The following is a 19491-nucleotide window of genomic DNA, read 5'->3' on the forward strand; positions in this document are numbered from 1 at the left end:
AGTGAGCCTGCCTTGGGACTATTCCATTGCGCCAGTCAACGTCCTTCCAGGACTCTCTCGCCCTCCATTCTACATCCCAGACACATTAAAAATACATTGAGGTGAAACCAAATCGAAAGTCTCTCATTCAGTCTGTAGCTTAAATGAATCAAAGTGAGGACAAAGACCCAGGGAGAGATGAGCTCTTTGTGTGCAGAAACAAAGACCCAATCTCCTCGGGGACGGTGGTATTAATGACAGTGACCCGTCTCCCAGGTGGTGTTCTCTTGCTGTGCTTCGACGAGGTTCCCTGAACAATTCCTGCTCATCTGTCATGTGCATCATATTCATTCACACTGTCGCTCACACACAGACACACTTCAGGCTTAATTCAAATCAAGCCCACAGTGTGGTTTCGCCCACAACTAGACTAGCTGGATAATTGTAGTTCTCAGAATAAAGACGTAGTATGTGTGCATCGTAAACAAAGATATTGCATACGTAAACATCGCCATCTAGGGTTTGGATTGAATTCCAGCCACTGTCTCCCAGGTCTTATTCTCTTGTCTCATGTTGCCTGTACCCTGCCTGATGATCACTTCTTCAAACGACACACTTACTAAGTATTTGTATACTGTAGTGCGGTTATAACATAGGGGAGGGTGAGAAATAAAGAGGGGGAGAGCCTTTACCATCTCCATGCCAATACCTCCCGTGTTGCTGCTACAAAGCCTCCGAAATAACAAACAAAAAACTATTACAGGTTTGAGTACCGTGTGCTGTTCGATCAGTGAAAAAAAATGATTTTGGGGGCTTTATTTTGATAGCAAACTTAAGAGCAGTGATGGAGCCCTTGGAAACTGGGCCCATAGGCGTCTAGTCAGAAGTAGCGCACTATCCCAACGCCGGTCTTCGAGTACCCCAAACAGCGCACACAGAGTACCCCAAACAGCGCACACTTTTGTTGTAACCCCAGGCAAAAACACCTGATTCAGCTTGTTAAGGGCTTGATGATTAGTTGACAAGTAGAATCAGGTGAGCTTGACTGGGGCCACACCAAAAATATGTACTGTTACTTGAGGACCGGCGTTGGGAAACACCGATCAAGGCAATAGGGTACAATTTCGAAAAGAGACAGTATAAGGGAGACTGATGGGAGCCTGATCCAGACGTCGACAATGTCTGACAAGCCGTAGAAGAAGAATAAAGAAACGTATTAAAGGATTTAGGCTAAGGTTAAGGTTCACTCAGCTGCACCATGTTTTGAATTTGAACACACTTTTGAAATACCAATTCTTGCAATGAACACCACATAATAGGGAAAACACAAATCTCAGAGCAACAAAACAAGGACGATACTTACTCTTCCTAGCAGTAGCCATGCCAGGGTCAATCCTATACAGAATCCACCCGTCACAGCCTGGTCATCTCTATGGCCCAGCCTCAAAACAACCCTGAGAGAGAGAGACAGACAGAGAAATAGGATAAAGGACAGGATTCAATGATAAAGTATGAAAGCTGCCTCCCAAGTGGTGCAGTGGTCTAAGGCCACTAGAGAACCTGGTTCGAGTCCAGACTCTGTTGCAGCCAGCCGTGACCGGGAGACCCATAGGGCGGCGCATAATTGGCCCAGTGTTGTCCAGGTTAGGGGAGGGTTTGGCCGGCAGGGATGTTCTTGTTCCATCGCGCACTAGCGACTCCTGTGGCCAGCCGGGCGCAATGCATGCTGACACGGTCGCCAGGTGTACGGTGTTTCCTCCGACACATTGGTGCGGCTGGCTTCCGGGTTAAGCGAGCAGTGTGTCAAGAAGCAGCGCGGCGTGGCTGTGGTTGTGTTTTTCGGAGGACGCACGGCTCTCGACCTTCGCCTCTCGAGTCATTACGGGAGTTGCAGCGATGGGACAAGACTGTAACTACCAATTGGATACCATGAATTTGGGGAGAAATACATAAAATAAAATGTAAATAGCTAGAATCCATAGTTGCTACATCCATTTTGGACATATTAATGATATATACCCATTGATTCTTGAAGAATATAACTTAAAAATGCCTCATAAGCATAATAAACTGTCGTACCCCATCAGAACCCAAAACTTGTGCTTGTTTTACACCAATGGTGTTCAAACAATGTAAAACAAACACTGTATAGCTGCAAAACGAGGGCCGGGACAATGCCAGTATCGCGGCAAGGAAACAAAACACAAAGCGGATTGAACTTTAAACAGCCCTAATTTATTTATTTTCCAAGCTATAGCACACAATATTTTTTTTTAACATACATCATGTTATTAAAAGGTCCAAAGAGTTTAGTCTCCTTTGTGTGTGAATTTTGGCATATAAAAAAAATATTGCGATAGTACTCAAAACATGGTTAGAACTATAATTTTTATATCGTGGATGGTCACTCCTTGCGTCCATAGCTCAGTCTATCAATTTAAAGAGTGGTCACATTTGTCCAGGCCCATATCTCAGCTTTTTACCAAAACAGAGGTGGGGTGCCGCTTTGTTATTGGTAAGGACTCTAGCTTTAACACAAGTAGGGAGGGCAAGAAAGAAAGAGCTAAAGGAAGAAAGGAAAAAGTGACGTAACAGTAATGAAATCAGGAAATAAATGCTCCTGAAAGACAAGCTAATATTTGCCTTTAATAAATCCCAGCCCCAGGTTACTAATTCTGCAGGTCAAACAACAGCACCCAGCTGTGTGTGCCAGGCTCCATCTCCAAGGGAGAGGAGAGGCTCCTGACTGTGACTTGAATTAAAGAAAAACAACAAACATTCAAAGAGGATTACATGTAAACCGAGGAGATTAAGATTGTTTATTATTACATTTTCAGGGAAACTTCTCTCACAGGTTTCTGTAAAAGAAAGCACTAAATAATACCCGAACAAAAACCAAGGGAGGCAGGCATCTTAAAAGGTTGTCGAAGGACGCAGCACTCTTAGTGATTGAAATTGCGTCAAGTGAGGGTCATAGAAGGGTGCTGACATACTATGAAAATTAACAAGTTGCTCTGACTAACGGTATAACCAACGGCCTGAAAATAACTTAAGTAGGTTGAGGTGACCAATGACTAGTTTGTTTCACCATATTGCTTTTGCCTATTCAGTTGTTTCAGATCAGTCAGTAGCTACAGCAAGAGGTTGTTGTATTGTCCGTTGGGATTAGCCACTATTGGAAGAGTACCATAACAAGATGTGCTTATACAATGCACCTCTAAAAAATAAAGAAGCATTAAATAATGGATTGTGTGAGTGATCTACATCGAACATTTTATATGCTATGTCTTGTGGCTAAGCTATTTTTATCACGGCAACAGAGGCCTGATACGTTCTAAAATTACTTCTGCACCCTCACAAATTTAACCACGTGAACAGTGAGAAATAGTAACTCTGTCAGAAGTCAAGGGACCAAAAACCGCTGGAGGTTTGAACCAAGTTGGTTCAAAGATCCTGGGAAAGAAACGATTAAAAACATACTGACACTCCTTCCTTTTTATCCTGCAAAGAAGGAAGAAGCATCCATGAGGGAGGTGATTAAAGGAGAATTATTTTTTTTTACAACCAAATCTAAATTTATGTAAATGGAATGTTATAGAAGGGCTCAGACACCTTTTTTGTGATTTCACATGAGAAACTTACCCAAAACAGCAAATCCCTTCCTCATCCTCGTTGTATAGTATGGGGCCCCGAAAAAACATAAACAAAGGCTCAAATACCTCCTTTTAGAAACGGCAAAGCTCTCAGTATAGTGATGCAGGTCTTAAGATGTTGACCACATGAAATTGTGTCCTTACGAATTTTATCTACAATGTTATATTCCCTTTTGCGCTGCTTGAGCCATTTCCCTTATCCAGCTGTTCCATTCTCTGTGTAGCCTGCTGCTACAGGTAACTGCCAAAATAAAGGAAACACCAACATAAAGCTTCTTAATAGTGCGTTGGGCCAGAGCAGCTTCGATGCGCCATGGCATAGATTCTACGAGTGTCTGGAACTCCCTGTGTGGAAGCACCCCATGCTTTCAATATACTTTGTGTCCCATTTACTTAAGTGTTTCCTTTGTTTTGGCAATTACCTGTACAACGGACGGATCAGTATCGCTCGAGTCACAACAAAATAGAATATTACGTTGCAGATACAGTTCAGAATGACACAGTTTCATGTGTACAATAGCTAAAGACCTGCGTGACAATTTCTTTTTCCTTCATAACAAAACGGAAGATTCTCAACTAGAGGTAACTTAACTTTAGCTAGCCTAGCTGGGCAAGTTAGCTAGCTAGTTAACGTTACAATCCCGTACTGAACTCTGAAAGCCATCAGCTAAATCATATAGCTATCTTTTGGTATACACACAGTCAAACAATTTCACCTACGCCATGGTAGTCACTGCTAGACTGGTAGCTACCGTCAGCAGAGTAAACATATTTGTTTGTTTATTCTATCTTTGACTGACGTTAGCTAACGTAAGCTAACTTATGTCACCAAATAAAGAGCATCTCTTCCACCTTGTCTGGAAAACACTCCGTTACTAAAATTAGAATTGTTGATTTAGCTAAATCACTCTCTGTGTGTTGCTAGCAATGATGAATGTGTATAACATTGTCTCTGGTTAGTTAGTTGGTTCTCAGAGTCTCAAGCTGGCTAGCAATGTTGCTGCTAATTTAGTGATGCTAGTTAGCTAAACAGCAAGCTGACAATATTGAGATGTCCATGTTGCTTAGTCTAAGAGATACAACGCACAATTTAACCAACCCACTAATTGTGTATTTTGTTGTAGGTGGTACAGAATCTGATTCCACAAACATGTGCTTCCAACCCCTAGTGCTGCACAAGGTGGAGGTATATTGGCCAAAACATTTACAAGCTGACGGTTAAGATGACACAATTTACAGTAAGCACGGAATAAACATGAATTGGGTAGTGTTTGTATTGTTGTGTTATGGGGTTACAGGTGGATAGAGGTAGCCTGAGTGAGGACCGCAGAGTACACAAGCATGAGGGAGCGGACATACCTTGCGGTTATGGAGCACATCAAGATTGTGGGGCAGATGGGACACGGAAAGGTAGAAAATCAAGACTACAACAGTCATGAAACAATCACCTCATTATTCTCTCTGCAGATTCTCAAAACGCAATACAAAGACATGTCTACAAAAATCCCCTGTGAAGGCCTGCTTAGACAGTACATTTGTGTTTTTCTCAATCTCCCATACACAACCATTCATACGGTGTAAGAACTGCCTTCTTAAGACTTTTCACACCTTCTTCAGCCATCAAGCCCATGCACTTTGTTGACTGCTCTTTATTTTCAAAAGCAGCTCCCAATGTCCCCTCATTGTCCCTAAACCAGCCTTTCTTAAAGTATGGGTCGCGGCCCAAAGTGGGTCACGGACCTGTTAATGGTCTCAGACTACATGTATAATTGTTTCATTAATTACTGGAATTGATTTGGCCAAGTACAACTGCACTCTCTGTTTAGCAGCGGTGTCCCTGCTCAGTTTGGCAGCTGTGCAAGTGGGCAGGAGATGCCCGTGTGCTTTGCCGTTTACCGGATATTTTTTCTGCCGTTTTCTTGAAGATCACTCCACGACCCACACACTGCAGCAGCGCGATCATCAGCTAGCAAGGCATTGTTGTCATTCTATAACAGGTGAGGATAAGCAGAAATAACGGATTACCGTCACTCATAGAAACTTACATCGACAACTCTTTCAAACAATCCCATTGTACACAGCTAATAGCTAGCTAGCTAACATTAGCCGAAGCAAGCTAGTTAACTATTAATAGTTCAACCATAAGTAACAATACAAAATGAATATGAAAAAATGATCAGGCCTACTGTACATCTTACTGTAGAAATGATTGTTGAAAACAAGTCTAGGTTGGAACGGTTGTTGTTAAAATACAAGTAATAATTTTTATCCTGACCTGGAATAAACTGATTGAAGCAAGATGCTTTTTGAGGCAAAAACACACAGTTCTGGGCTGCTCATCTACAGCAGGAAGAGGTCTCCTGCCAGACTGAGAAAGCAGTAGATGTTATGATCCATTTTGGCACTACATACAGTAACCAGTCAAAACTGGTGAATGTTGAGTTGTTTAAAGGGTCTCACTCACATCGGCGACAGAGAGCGTGATCACAGTCGTCCGGAACAGCTGGTGCTCTCATACATGCTTCAGTGTTGCTTGCATCGAAGCACGCATATAAGTAATTTAGCTCGCTGATAGGCTCGTGTCACTGGGCAGCTCGCGGCTGGGCTTCCCTTTGTAGTCCATAATAGTTTGCCAGCCCTGCCACCTCCGACGAGATTCGGACGCCAGTGTAGTAGGATTCAATCTTAGTCCTGTATTGAGGCTTTAGTTGTTTGATGGTTCGTCGGATGGCATAGCGGGATTTCTTATTAGCGTCCGGTCTACATATGTGTGATGTGATCAATCAGTTTATTCCAGTTCAGAATAAATTATTTATTGTATTTTAACAGCAACATTTCCAACCTAGACAGATATGTAATTGTTTTAAATTGGGAAAAATAAACATGAATTGCTATTTATATGGTTATTTCCAGTGGTGTGAAGTATTTAAGTAAAAATACTTGAAAGTACTACTTAAGTCGTGTTTTGGGGTTTCTGTACTTTACTATTTTTGACTACATTCCTTAAGAAAATATTGTACTTTTTACTCCATACTTTTTCCTTGACACCCAAAAGTACTCATTACATTTTGAATGCTTAGCAGGAAAGGAAAATAGTCAAATTCACGTACTTATCAACCGAACATCCCTGGTCATCCCTACTGCCTCTGATCTGGTTGGAGTGTTCCCGTGGCTTTCCGTAAATAAATAAAAAACAAGAAAATGGTGCCACCTGGTTTGCTTAATATAAGGAATTTGAAATGACTTATACTTTTGATAAAGTATTATTTTAAAGCAAACACTTTTAGACTTTTACTCAAGTAGAATTTTACTGGATGACTAACTTGTCATGTTCTAAACTCTGCAAAAAAAGAAACGTCCTCTCGCTGTCAACTGCGTTTATTTTCAGAAAACTTAACGTGTAAATACTTGTCTCAACATAACAAGATTCAACAACTGAGACAAATTGAACAAGTTCCACAGATATGTGACTAACAGAAATGGAATAATGTGTCCCTGAACAAAGGGGGGGGTCAAAATCAAAAGTCAGTATCTGGTGTGGCCAACAGGTGCATTAAGTACTGCAGTGCATCTCCTCCTCATGGACTGCACCAGATTTGCCAGTTCTTGCTGTGAGATGTTACCCCACTCTTCCACCAAGGCACCTGCAAGTTTCCGGACATTTCTGGGGGGGGGGGGGGGGGGGGGGGCCCTAGCCCTCACCCCCCGATCCAACAGGTCCCAGACGTGCTCAATGGGCTTGAGATCCGGGCTCTTCGCTGGCCATGGCAGAACACTGACATTCCTGTCTTGCAGGAAATCACGCACAGAATGAGCAGTATGGGTCATGTCAGGATGAGCCTGCAGGAAGGGTACCACATGAGGGAGGAGGATGTCTTCCCTGTGACGCACAGCGTTGAGATTGCCTGCAATGACAAGAAGCTCAGTCCGATGATGCTGTGACACACCGTCCCAGACCATGACGGACCCTCCACCTCCAAATCGATCCCACTCCAGAGTACAGGCCTCGGTGTAATGCTCATTCCTTCGACGATAAACGCAAATCCGACCATCACCCCTGGTGAGACAAAACCGCGACCCGTCAGTGAAGAGCACTTATTGCCAGTCCTGTCTGGTCCAGCGACGGTGGGTTTGTGCTCATAGGCAACGTTGTTGCCGGTGATGTCTGGTGAGGACGTGCCTTACAACAGGCCTACAAGCCCTCAGTCCAGCCTCTCTCAGCCTATTGCAGACAGTCTGAGCACTGATGGAGGGATTGTGCATTCCTGGTGTAACTCGGGCAGTTGTTGTTGCCATCCTGTACCTGTCCCGCAGGTGAGATGTTCGGATGTACCGATCCTGTGCAGGTGTTATTACACGTGGTCTGCCACTGCGAGGACGATCAGCTGTCCACCCTGTCTCCCTGTAGCGCTGTCTTAGGCGTCTCACAGTACGGACATTTCAATTTATTGCCCTGGCCACATCTGCAGTCCTCATGCCTCCTTGCAGCATGCCTAACGCATGTTCACGCAGATGAGCAGGGACCCTGGGCATCTTTCTTTTATTGTTTTTTAGAGTCAGTAGAAAGGCCTCTTTAGTGTCCTAAGTTTTCATAACTGTGACCTTAATTTCCTATCGTCTGTAAGCTGTTAGTGTCTTAATGACCGTTCCATAGGTGCACGTTCATTAATTGTTTATGGTTCATTGAACAAGCATGGGAAACAGTGTTTAAACCCTTTACAATGAAGATATGTGAAGTTACTTGGATTTTTACAAATTATCTTTGAAAGACAGGGTCCTGAAAAACGGACGTTTCTTTTTTTGCTGAGTTTATTAAGCTATCTTTACTTACTACAGTTTACAAACTGTCAAGTATGACAGTTTGGTACTTTTTCCACCACTGGGTATTTCATTGCGATTTGTTTTTATCTAGATTGCATTTGTTTTAGGCATAAACTAAATTAAATGTACCGATATTTATGTATAGTTGGATGTTTTCATAAGCTTGGGTCCCAGGAAAACACAGAATTTCTCATTTGGGTTCCAGGATGAAAAAGTTTAAGAACTCCTGCCCTAAACAATACGCTAGATGGTCCCATTCGGGTGATACCTTGACCAACAAAGGCGTGCTGACCTACATCCCTTCCACAAAAAGTGTAAAATGCTAAGACCACAACAATGTCTTCGCAGAAGACGTGCAGTACCAGCAAATCTTTTGCAAGAGGACCAAATAGTTGATGGTTAAGAATCCGTACACCGCTTTCGGAAGAGTCTTATCCAGCTGCCGTTCACCGCAGACAGGACAAGCCCATAGCCATAAGCACAAAGAGTCTCAGCTTCCCCAGCCCACCATTGCCAGTGTACCAAAGCCGGATAAACGATTATGACTGTGTTTACACAGGCAGCCCAATTCTGATAAGTTTTTCTTACTAATTGGTCTTTTGATCAGTTCTGAAAAAGATCTGATCAAGACCAATTAGTGGAAAAAAAATAATCAGAATTGGGCTCCTTGTATAAACTCTCAGCATAAGACCATACCGGTGCATCCAACCCTGTTCCTGGATAGCTATTTTTTCCTCCAACCCCAGTTGTAACTAACCTGGTTTAACTTATCAACCAGCTAATTACGTGAAATCAGGTGTGCTAGATTAGGGTTGGAGTGAAAACCTACCGGATGGTAGCGCACCGGGAACTGGGTTGGAGAGCCCTGATGTAGAACCACCATCAAATAAATATGGATATTTTCTATCAATCTTTAAAATTTGTCTGCCCTTATGGATTCACAGAAGATATTTATATAAGCTGTACAGGGCTCTGTAGCATCAAACAGATGCTAGACATTCAGATATCCAAAGAATGTTTGTTTATTTGTCAAAATCTAAAATACAAGAGAGTATACACTATTTAATGCTAACTCAAGAGAACTGGGTATTCAACAACATTAAATTGTAAAAGTAATGGTAAAAGTAACATACTATTATTTTTTTTGTATGAACAGTGTAGTACAGTTCAGTGCGTCTCAGGTGTAGCGAGACAAGTGCAGAAAACTGTAGTTACAACAGATAATGATTTACTCAAATATTTGTGCCGACATCTTTATTTCAAGTCTTCTCTAATTGATAGAGACAGGTGGGTGTCCACCCCAAAGTGCTGCATGTAATGATGACAGAGACCTGTCTCGATCAACGAGTGAGAAGACTTGAAATAGACAATGGCGGAGCACATATTGTTAATTTCTTTATGGACCAACATTTATTATAATAAACGGAGTATTTCATAAATTCAAACTGACCCCCCTGCGACTGGATACGGACATTTTATGAGACTCCTTTTCCCCCCCGAATCGAGGACGAAGACGGCATCACTAATGTTGGTCGAACATTCTCTGTACTACACAGTGGTGGAAAAAGTATTCAAATTGTCATACTAAAGACAGCTTAATAGACAATGTAAAAGTGAAAGTCACCCAGTAAAATACAACTTGAGTAAAAGTCTAAAAAAAGGTATTTGGTTGTAAATATACTTAAGTATGAAAAGTAAATGGAATTGCTAAAATGTCCTTAAGTGTCAAAAGTATAAATCGTTTCAAGTTCCTTATATTAAGCAAACCAGACGGAACAATTTTCTTGACGGATAGCCAGGGGCACACTCCAACACTCAGACATAATTTACAAATGAAGCATTTGTGCTCAGTGAGTCCGCCTGATCAGAGTCAGTAGGGAGGACCAGGTATGTTCTCTTGATAAGTGTGTGAATTGGACCATTTTCCTGTCAAAATGTAACACGTACTTTTGGTTGTCGGGGAAAATGTATGGCGTAAAAAGTAGATTATTTTCTTTAGGAATGTAGTGAAGTAAAAGTTGCCAAAAATATAAATAGTAAAGTAAAGTACAGATACCCCCCAAACACAGTAGTACTTTAAAGTATTTTTTCACCACTGGCTACACCAAACAGTACCTATCCTTTAACTACCAGTAATGGATAACAAAAATCTTTGGCTAAATCACATTATCTGGTGTAACAATCCGTAGCTAAGAGAACTGGTGATCAGATTATGGGAGAGGTGGTCATGATGAAATTGCCATGCCAAAGAAAACTACAGTAAGTTCAGGGAATACTTGTAAAGCTGTGTTTATTATGAACAAACTGTCAACTCCTCTCGAGTTATCTGCTTGAAATCCAACATAATGTCTAATCCCTCGAGGGGGACACAGTTCACAGGATACAGTTCTGCTACAATGACACGCAGGGAAAGGAATTCTATTTCTGTATCTAGAATCCTCTCCAAGAAGTCCAGGCACCACACGGTATTGTCTGGATACTCTATTGTACAGTTTGAATAACAGTTGAACCGTGCCAGCATAACATCAACATTAGGATAGTTGAACATGCGTGCACAGGCAGAGATATCTAGCCTAATAGAAAGAAATATGACATAACTCTCAACCTTTGCACAGTAACCAGGCGATACGAATATAAGTATAAGTATGTAAGCAGACAGTGGATACCTACAGCCATGTCTATCAGGCATGCTCAGGGAAATATTTTTATAGTACAACCAGCTTCCGTTTTAGAGATTTACAAATGTTAATTGTATTATTGTTTCTCCTCACTGTTTGCTAGTGAATTTAGCTTGCTGGATATGCAAAACTTGTTACTCTGTTTGGAATCCTATCTTGCGTCATGCCTATAATTTTGTGAGATTGAAATGCATCCAAGGTCATAATTACAACCAATGTCAACCTTCATCAATGACATTACATAGCTAGCTGGTAAAATTATTTACAGTTGCTGATGTTACATGTTTGCTAACAAGTTACAAAATGAGAGGCGTGGCTAACTTTTGCTGGTAAACCTAGCTTTAGGTGGCTGGTTGTAACATTGTAAGTTGCAGTTTAGTAGCTAGCCATATCTATGACTAAAAAGAAGAGGTTTCACAATCAAGATACAATCGGCAATCTTTTGTAAAACCTCTATTTTTAGTCATAGATGTGGCTACTGGTAGTTGTGTACCTAGCTAGCTAAATTAGCAAACAGAAAAATACATAGATTTCCCCCCACTGTATCACAGTATTATATTTGCCAGCAATACACAATATCGGTTTGAGTAGATAAACTAAAGTTAGCTTTGTGGCTTGCAGGAAAAATAACTCAGCTAGGCAATGCATTTGTCATCTGCCCTCTTGGTGTTGGTATCAGTAGTAACGTTAGCTGAGCTTCTAACGTTAGATAAATCAAAATCTTTGTTTCTAATCATCTTCGCTATATTCCGGTTGAAACATGTGTGGTTGAATCATGAAGCTAACAGATACTCCATCAAATTCGTGTTGATGAGATGAATCACTTGAAGCCATTGTGTTTGGTCAGTTCTTTCCGTTTTGCCCAAAGGATTGTTGTTAGTGTCTGCCTCATGTTCAAAAAAAGCACGGCTTGGGGGAGGGACAGGTGCCAGGGCATGAAGCACCGCCCAACACAAGTTGTAGTCTTTCAAAGACAGGAAAACATGTGTATGCTTAAATACTTAGCAATGAATCCATCGATAGGGACAACAAAAGGCGTCTAATGGCTCTATCGAACAATGAAAACCATATCTACACCCAACCTATAGTGTGATCAGTATAACATAGAGCCTTTGCGAAATGCCACAAAGCAGGACAACATTAATTTAATCAATACACCGGAAGCCATCATAGGGTGTATCATTCAGCGCGCAAAGCGTTGACCTCCCTTCTGCCTAGGTAATTATGTGTGAAACACATCTCACAGTCCTAGAAATGCTTCAGATATGATGAAAACAAGCTCAGATTCCCACAGGGTGAAATTCCCCTTTAATTCTCTGTACTGGCCAACAATTATAAAGGCGATTCTGATCCAACCATAAATTAATATATTGTGCCCCTGGCCTGAGAGGGTGGAAGTTCAATATGTAGCTAGATGTGGAAGGCTAATGTTAACTGGCTAATGTTGCCCTTGAAAGGAAGTTAGGCTAGCGAGCAAGCATCTTAGCCAAGTAGCCTAGGACAACAAGAAAATAAATGCGTGTACTGTATGACAGAGTCATAAACCATTTCAACAACATGAAAGAGAGGAGGATGGCATTTCTCTACAAGTAGGGTGAGTCAAAATGTTTTTTTTACTCGCACGCACACCATATTTAGCTTATGTTGATTGGACAAAAAATGTTTTGGTATCTTTTAGTTGTCACTGTATTAGACTAAGCATAGGTCATTTGATTATGTTGAAAATGTTGAAGTTGAAATGGTGCTGGAATAGTGAAGGCAGCTCCTGTTTTCTTTGCTCTCCAGTTTTGTGATGAAACACAGGTGTGGTTTAACTCATTCAACCACCGTCTTCTTATTGGCTCGGTCTTAGTTCACAGGCCTTGCAACCGCAATATATAGGCCTAACAGTCAATGGTGTAAAGTACTTAAGTAAAAATGCTTTAAAGTACTACTTAAGTCGTTTTGGGGGGGTATCTGTACTTTACTATTTACAGTGCATTCGGAAAGTATTCAACCCCTTGACTTTCTCCACATTTTGTTACGTTACAGCCTTATTCGAAAATGTATTAAATTGTTTTTTTCCGCTCATCAACCTACCCCATAATGACAAAGAGAACAGGGTTTTAGACATTTTTGCAAATGTATTCAAAATAAAAAAACATATCTTATTTAAATAATTATTCAGACCCTTTGCTATGACTCGAAATTGAGCTCAGGTGCATCCTGTTTCCATTGAACATCCTTGAGATGTAGAACTTGATTGGAGTCCACCTGTGGTAAATTAAATCGATTGGACATGATTTGGAAAGGCACACACCTGTCTATATAAGGTCCCACAGTGCATGTCAGAGTAAAAACTAAGCCATGAGGTTAAAGGAATTGTCTGTAGAGACAGGATTGTGTTGAAGCACAGATCTGGGGAATGGTACCAAAACAATTCTGCATCATTGAAGGTGCTCAAGAACACAGTGGCCTCCATCATTCTTAAAGGGAAGAGGTGAACCACCAAGACTCTTCCTAGACCTGGCCGTCCGGCCAAACTGAGCAATCGGGGGAGAAGGGCATTGGTCAGGAAGGTGACCAAGAACCCGATGGTCACTGACAGAGCTCATCCCTACTGCATCTGATCTGGCAGACTCACTGAACACAAATGCATCGTTTGTAAATGATGTCTGAGTGTTGGAGTGTGCCCCTGGCTATCCAGCAAGAAAATTGTTCCATCTGGTTTGCTTAATATAAGGAACTTGAAATGATTTATACTTTTGACACTTGAATTAATTAGCAATTCCATTTACTTTATTTTTTTTTAATTAACTAGGCAAGTCAGTTAAGAACAACATTTTTATTTACAATGACGGCCTTTCACTTTTACAACTTTCTATTTGGTATCTATACTTTTACTCAAGTATGACAATTAGGTACTTTTCCCACCACTGATCCCAGATTATAGCAAAAACAATTATTACAACACTTAAGTTGTAATATGCTGTTTTTTGGGGGGGGGGGGCTTGGATTATGATTTTTACCCCCACAGACCGCTACTGCTTATAGCTAACTAATACAGTATTCCATTCAAACCAATTTAATAATGAGATAGATGTAGGGCCCAGGACCGAGTTTGGGAAACCCTGGCCTAGAGCAGATACACTTCGAACACACCGACAGCCTCATTGCGCAAAATAGTATGGCGCATCATCTGGATATGTATGCAACAAACGTTCAATATTAACTTTCTATTATAATTTCTGTCAAGCCGTTTACGCACACAGTTTGACGCATACGTTCGATAAATCCAACGTGTGCACCACATCGAACGCACTGCAGCTGCCTCTGCAACGCAACGATGCAAGGCAAACGCAGCGTTTCATTGGAAATTAATGTAATTCTGGTGTACTAAAAGCCAAATTCACTGTCGGTGTGTTCGAAGCGTTTAACAAATCACCTACGCTACCATTGACTATTGTGGGTTCTAAAAAGGCTCTCTCACTTGAAATAAGTTTAGTCTACTAGTTAACTGAACCTTTTGGTAGATTTCCGTAAGTTAATGTACATTTAGTCAACTACAAAAGTAAAAAATATTATATTTATGTACAAAAATTAGATTATAGTCTGATATTTCTATAATATGCGGCTACGTCCTGAAACGAGTTTTCGCCTGCTGTCTTGACACGTGCGGTCTCTTCGGACTTGAAGTTTACGACAGTGCTGAGCGCTTTGGCAAGTGGCAACCATAAAATTACTAATTTAATATAGGATCTCTATGGTAGCAAACTCAGTTTGGAAATAATTATCACCGTATTTTGGTCTCCAAGAACTCACCTTGTAAATTCTGCAATTGAGGTTAAATTCGCACACAGTGCAGTTAGTGTCCTTATCGGTTGTGTCCAAGTCACCGAGAGACAAAATAATATGGAACCTCAAACAACGAAGAAGGATGAACAAATGATGCATCCACTCCACTGAGCCACGATTCAACTCCCCTTTCGCTGGATTTCGACCGGCGCCAACTTCCGCATCTGTCACGTGGTTTGCTATCCAATTTAGGAGATAGTAGTAGCTATGCTCTACAGTAAATTACAGCGTTTGCCTATGTTGTTTATGTATGTATACGATCAGACGTTAAATTCACACAAATAAAGTCTACATTAAGAACTATCAAAGGTGCATCGGTCGATAAAGTCTTTCCAGCCACCTACATTAATTGTATTATGTCGCGCCTTTGTGGCCGCTTCTTGTAACTGACGTGAGGATGAGATTCAGCAATTTGGAGGACAGTAGAAATGGATCAAAACCAACTCGTCTCTAATCTCGTCAGGGTTTTATATAGTGATGGGTGGTTCGCGAATATGTAAACACAGCCTGTAGCTGCACTTACCTGTCAATCACCCTGCGTGAAAGTGCATTTAATTACAAGTAATATAGGCTTCATTCTTGTCGAAAAAGGACAACCGTGCAGGCACAGGTTGAACCGGGCTGTGGGTGAGCACTGGAGATCTAGTGCCTACTACGAGCACCTCTCCCTTGGGGTCCACTCCCACATTCGCCTCGTACTAGCGGAGTGCAAGCATAGGACGCACTGCACCCTCCCAGCATAGGACGCACTGCACCCTCCCAGCGCCCCGGAGACACAGCACGCAGTGCCTGCGCAGGATACCCTGGACCGAAACGGCTACTGGAGACTAGACACGCTGAGCAGGCACAATACGCCCTGGCTGGATGCCCACACTCGCATGACACTTTCGGGGGGCTGCCCTATAGCGCACCGGGCTATGGGCACGTACTGGCGACACCCGTGCGCTTAACCACATAACACGGTGCCTGACCAGTCACGCGCTGCTTATAATAAGCACGAGGAGTGAGCTCAGCGCTCCAACCTGACTCTGCCACACTCCCCGTGTCCCCCCCCCCCAATAATTTTTGGGGCCACCTCTTACACCTGTCGCACTGCCGTGCTGCCTCCTCCAATCGCCGCCGCTCAGCTTTCGCTGCCTCCAGCTCTGCCTTGGGGCGGCGATATTTCCCAGCCTGTGCCCAGGGTCCTTTACCATCCAAAATCTCCTCCCATGTCCAGGAGTCCAGAACTCGCTGCTGCCCGATACCACGCTGCTTGGTCCGGTTGTGGTGGGTGATTCTGTCACGCTCGTCATCCGAGGAGAAGTAGTTGGAAGGATCGGAGGACCAAAATGCAGCGTGGTATGTGTTCATCATGAATTTAATAAACAGAGACAACTGAACAAACTAAACAAAACAAAAACGAACAAGAAGCTATATAAGAAATGTGCTGACACAAGCAACTAACATAGACAATCACCCACAATGACAAAACAGGCTACCTAAATATGGTTCCCAATCAGAGATGACTAACACCTGCCTCTGATTGAGAACCATATCAGGCCAAACACAGAAACAGACAAACTAGACATACAATATAGAATGCCCACTCAGATCACACCCTGACCAAACAAAACATAGAAACATACAAAGCAAACTATGGTCAGGGCGTGACAGTTTCGCTGCACATGTGTTAGCAGTCATTTGAAGTCTGGTCTAGGACTACACCTTTTTGTCAGGGAACCATGTAGGCATATTAACGTTAGCTCAATATTTGATTATAATCTAGTTTGCTGTTGTATCCTGATGATTTCTTGCATTAGTTTTAGCTTCTTAACATTATAAGAATTGAATATTCATTGTGATCTTGTAGAATAAGTAGCCTACAATTATCACAAGTCTGGATAAATATCAGTTTTATTGTTAAAAGCAAATAGACAGGACAAAATTGCAGGTAGGCCTAATGGTAAAATGTAATGCTAGGGTATAAGGCCTCAAAAGGTTTTTACAATGTAATGCTAGGGCACCAGCACTCAAAATTAGCTTATAAAATTGTAGGTGATGATACTATGTAATACAATTTATGTGTAGTGCATCTTATAGCCTTACTTAGTTTGACACAAAGATACCAATTGATGTTATATTCTGCTTTCTGCATCTATGATGACACATACAGTAAGAATAAGTAACACATTGACTTAGGCTACATACTTTTAACAGGCATGAATGAGGTTGACTGAGTTTCCTCTTCGTAGTTTATAGTGTTTCACTGTTTTGCTCTCATCCAGTATTTCCCCTGCAAACAGAAGTCATCAAACCAACCTCTTTATTATTAAAGAAAGACAATTTCCATTCATATCGTAGTATACAATACTTTTACAGCTAAGTGTTTATCTGCGAATTACCTAGCCTATGTAAGATTCTCATTACCTTGTTCTACATCGGTCAACAACAAAACAACAATCCATATGAAACAAACAACTGGCGTACTGCTTTAACTCATAAGGATGCGTCATGTGGATAGTTAGCCTACCGTTGTAAACAAGCTTCATTGTGCTGCTTTTCTTTCCTCCCTGTTGACATGCATTTTCCAGCAGAACTGCTACTCTCTCCAGAGGGAACACGTCTATGTCCAAGGTCTTTCCCGCACACCTCACAAGGACATTGAACTTGTCCACATCCTCAATGTCGTCATTGGCCTTAATGAAAAAGAGCACACAGATATTTAATCATCAGAGAAAAACGGGGGTTATATACAAGTCAGAATGTATCTTTTTAAAAAGCTTCATATTGTGGTGATAATATATAAACAATAAACCCTTAACTATTTCCCCTAAATGTTAACCCAATCAGCTGCTTTGATTAGGGGGGGAAACCCCACACTCGTAAACATCATTTCCTTGAGTTGGTCTTTGTTTCAGTCAAATACAGAGTTGAGCCTACTTACACCTAAGGCACTTGGTGATCCCCCCAGGAAATTCCCTGTGTTAGTCTTATCACCTCGTTGCTCTGGTGACCTGGGTGGACAGAAACCGATGTTCACTTTTCAAAGCAATAGTAAAAGAGATAATAAGGCTTAAACCAGGGTATTTACACACACACACACATGTTATGTCAAATTAATTTCCATTCAGAATCCTATTTTCCCTAACTCTAAACCGAACACTTACCCTAAGCTTAACCCCTAACATTAACCCATAACCCTAATTCTAACCCTTAACATAACCCCTACACTTATAATAGCCCTTGTCCAATTGGGACGTGGGAAATGTCCCCATGAGGGAGACTTTTCCTTGTTTTACTATACATGTAGGGACTTTGGGGAATTTTAGGTCCGCACAAGGATAGAAGAACCCCCCCCCCCCCCCCACACACACAGAGGTAAACAAATTTTAGACTGTCTCCCCTCCCTGTCTGAGCTCTCTTATTGAGGGCCAACATGGCTCTTCCTTGAAGGCTGGGAATCCCCTGTGTTTGTCTTATCTCTTTGTTGCTCTGGTGACCTGGGTGGGGATAGGGGAAGTTTAATTATAGTGAAAGTGAAAGATAGACAGGGGTGTTTACACTTTGGGGTTTAGGCCAGGTTACTGTGAAGCACTTTGTGATATCTGCTAATGTAAAAAGGGTTTGTAAATTAATTTGATTGACTTGACCAAGGAGAGAGAGACTCTAGGTTCTAGGCTCACCTGTCTGTGTCCTGATAGGTCTCTGTCTGAGCGACAACTGTGATTTCCCCTGAAGACTGGGGCAAAACAGACTTAAGTTAGTTCACTCTAATTAGTGAGAAGTAATCATACAGGATTTCCCCCTCCCCTTATATTTCCTGATCATGTATCTCATGCGACAAATAATGCATTGAAATGTAAGTCTTGTATTTTATGGTTTGGAGAATGCATAGGTTCATGCTTGCGGCACCTTGAAATTATGAAATTGTGGATGTTCTCTCAGAATATTGCAAAATAGATTTCAGATTACAGACTAGTTGCCAACAGAAAGGATCTTAGTGAAGAAAAAACATAGTAAGAATAGTCAAATGTCGGTTACTTACCTCTGGGTAGAAATAACTGTAGATTCCGCCCATTTTGTAAATGTAAGAATCTGTCTGATATAGCTTATTCTTCTACTTAGTCTTCTTCGAAGTTGAATGGTGGTACTCTGCCTCTACCCATTTATATGGCTGAGTGAGCCCTTTATTGCTTTCAGTTCAGTTCACAACTTTCACTTTGGGAAAGCCTGGTCTCAGACTAGACGTAACATATTAAATGTAAATCCCGAACAGTAGTATGATATGTAACATTTAGTATGGGTACTTAAGACTGATGGTTACTTAAGGCAAAAATGAAAGTAGTTTGACTGGTCGGGTGTATAACACGAATGTCTAGCATCCCAAAGGTTGCGAGTTCGAATCTCGTCAAGAACAACTTCAGCTAAGTAGCAACTTTTCAACTACTTACATTTTTTTTGCTATTTTGCAACTGCTTAGCATGTTAGCTAACCCTTCCCCTAAACTTAAACCTAACCCATAGCCTAGTTTAACATTAGCCAGC

General features: G+C 41.6%; 1 protein-coding gene across 3 annotated transcripts in view; it reads right to left on the minus strand.

Moving 5' to 3' along the window:
• Positions 1-15586, minus strand: part of LOC129865437 (UPF0687 protein C20orf27 homolog) — a 29191-nt gene extending 13605 nt beyond the window's left edge. The window contains exons 1-3 of one of the 3 annotated variants that reach the window (XM_055938245.1): positions 14933-15138; positions 5529-5620; positions 1343-1433 (exon numbers count right to left, since the gene is read on the minus strand). In XM_055938245.1, coding sequence (XP_055794220.1) covers positions 1343-1361 — 19 coding nt within the window. In that variant the 5' untranslated portion in view covers positions 1362-1433; positions 5529-5620; positions 14933-15138. Of the gene's footprint in view, positions 1-1342; positions 1434-5528; positions 5621-14932; positions 15139-15488 lie in introns of those variants that run through there. The other 2 variants (XM_055938246.1, XM_055938244.1) reach the window with 2 other exon arrangements.
• Between the last annotated feature and the right edge of the window lie 3905 nt (positions 15587-19491).

This window comes from Salvelinus fontinalis, chromosome 11 (assembly GCF_029448725.1).
Source record: "Salvelinus fontinalis isolate EN_2023a chromosome 11, ASM2944872v1, whole genome shotgun sequence".
In the NCBI taxonomy this organism is placed as follows: domain Eukaryota; kingdom Metazoa; phylum Chordata; class Actinopteri; order Salmoniformes; family Salmonidae; genus Salvelinus; species Salvelinus fontinalis.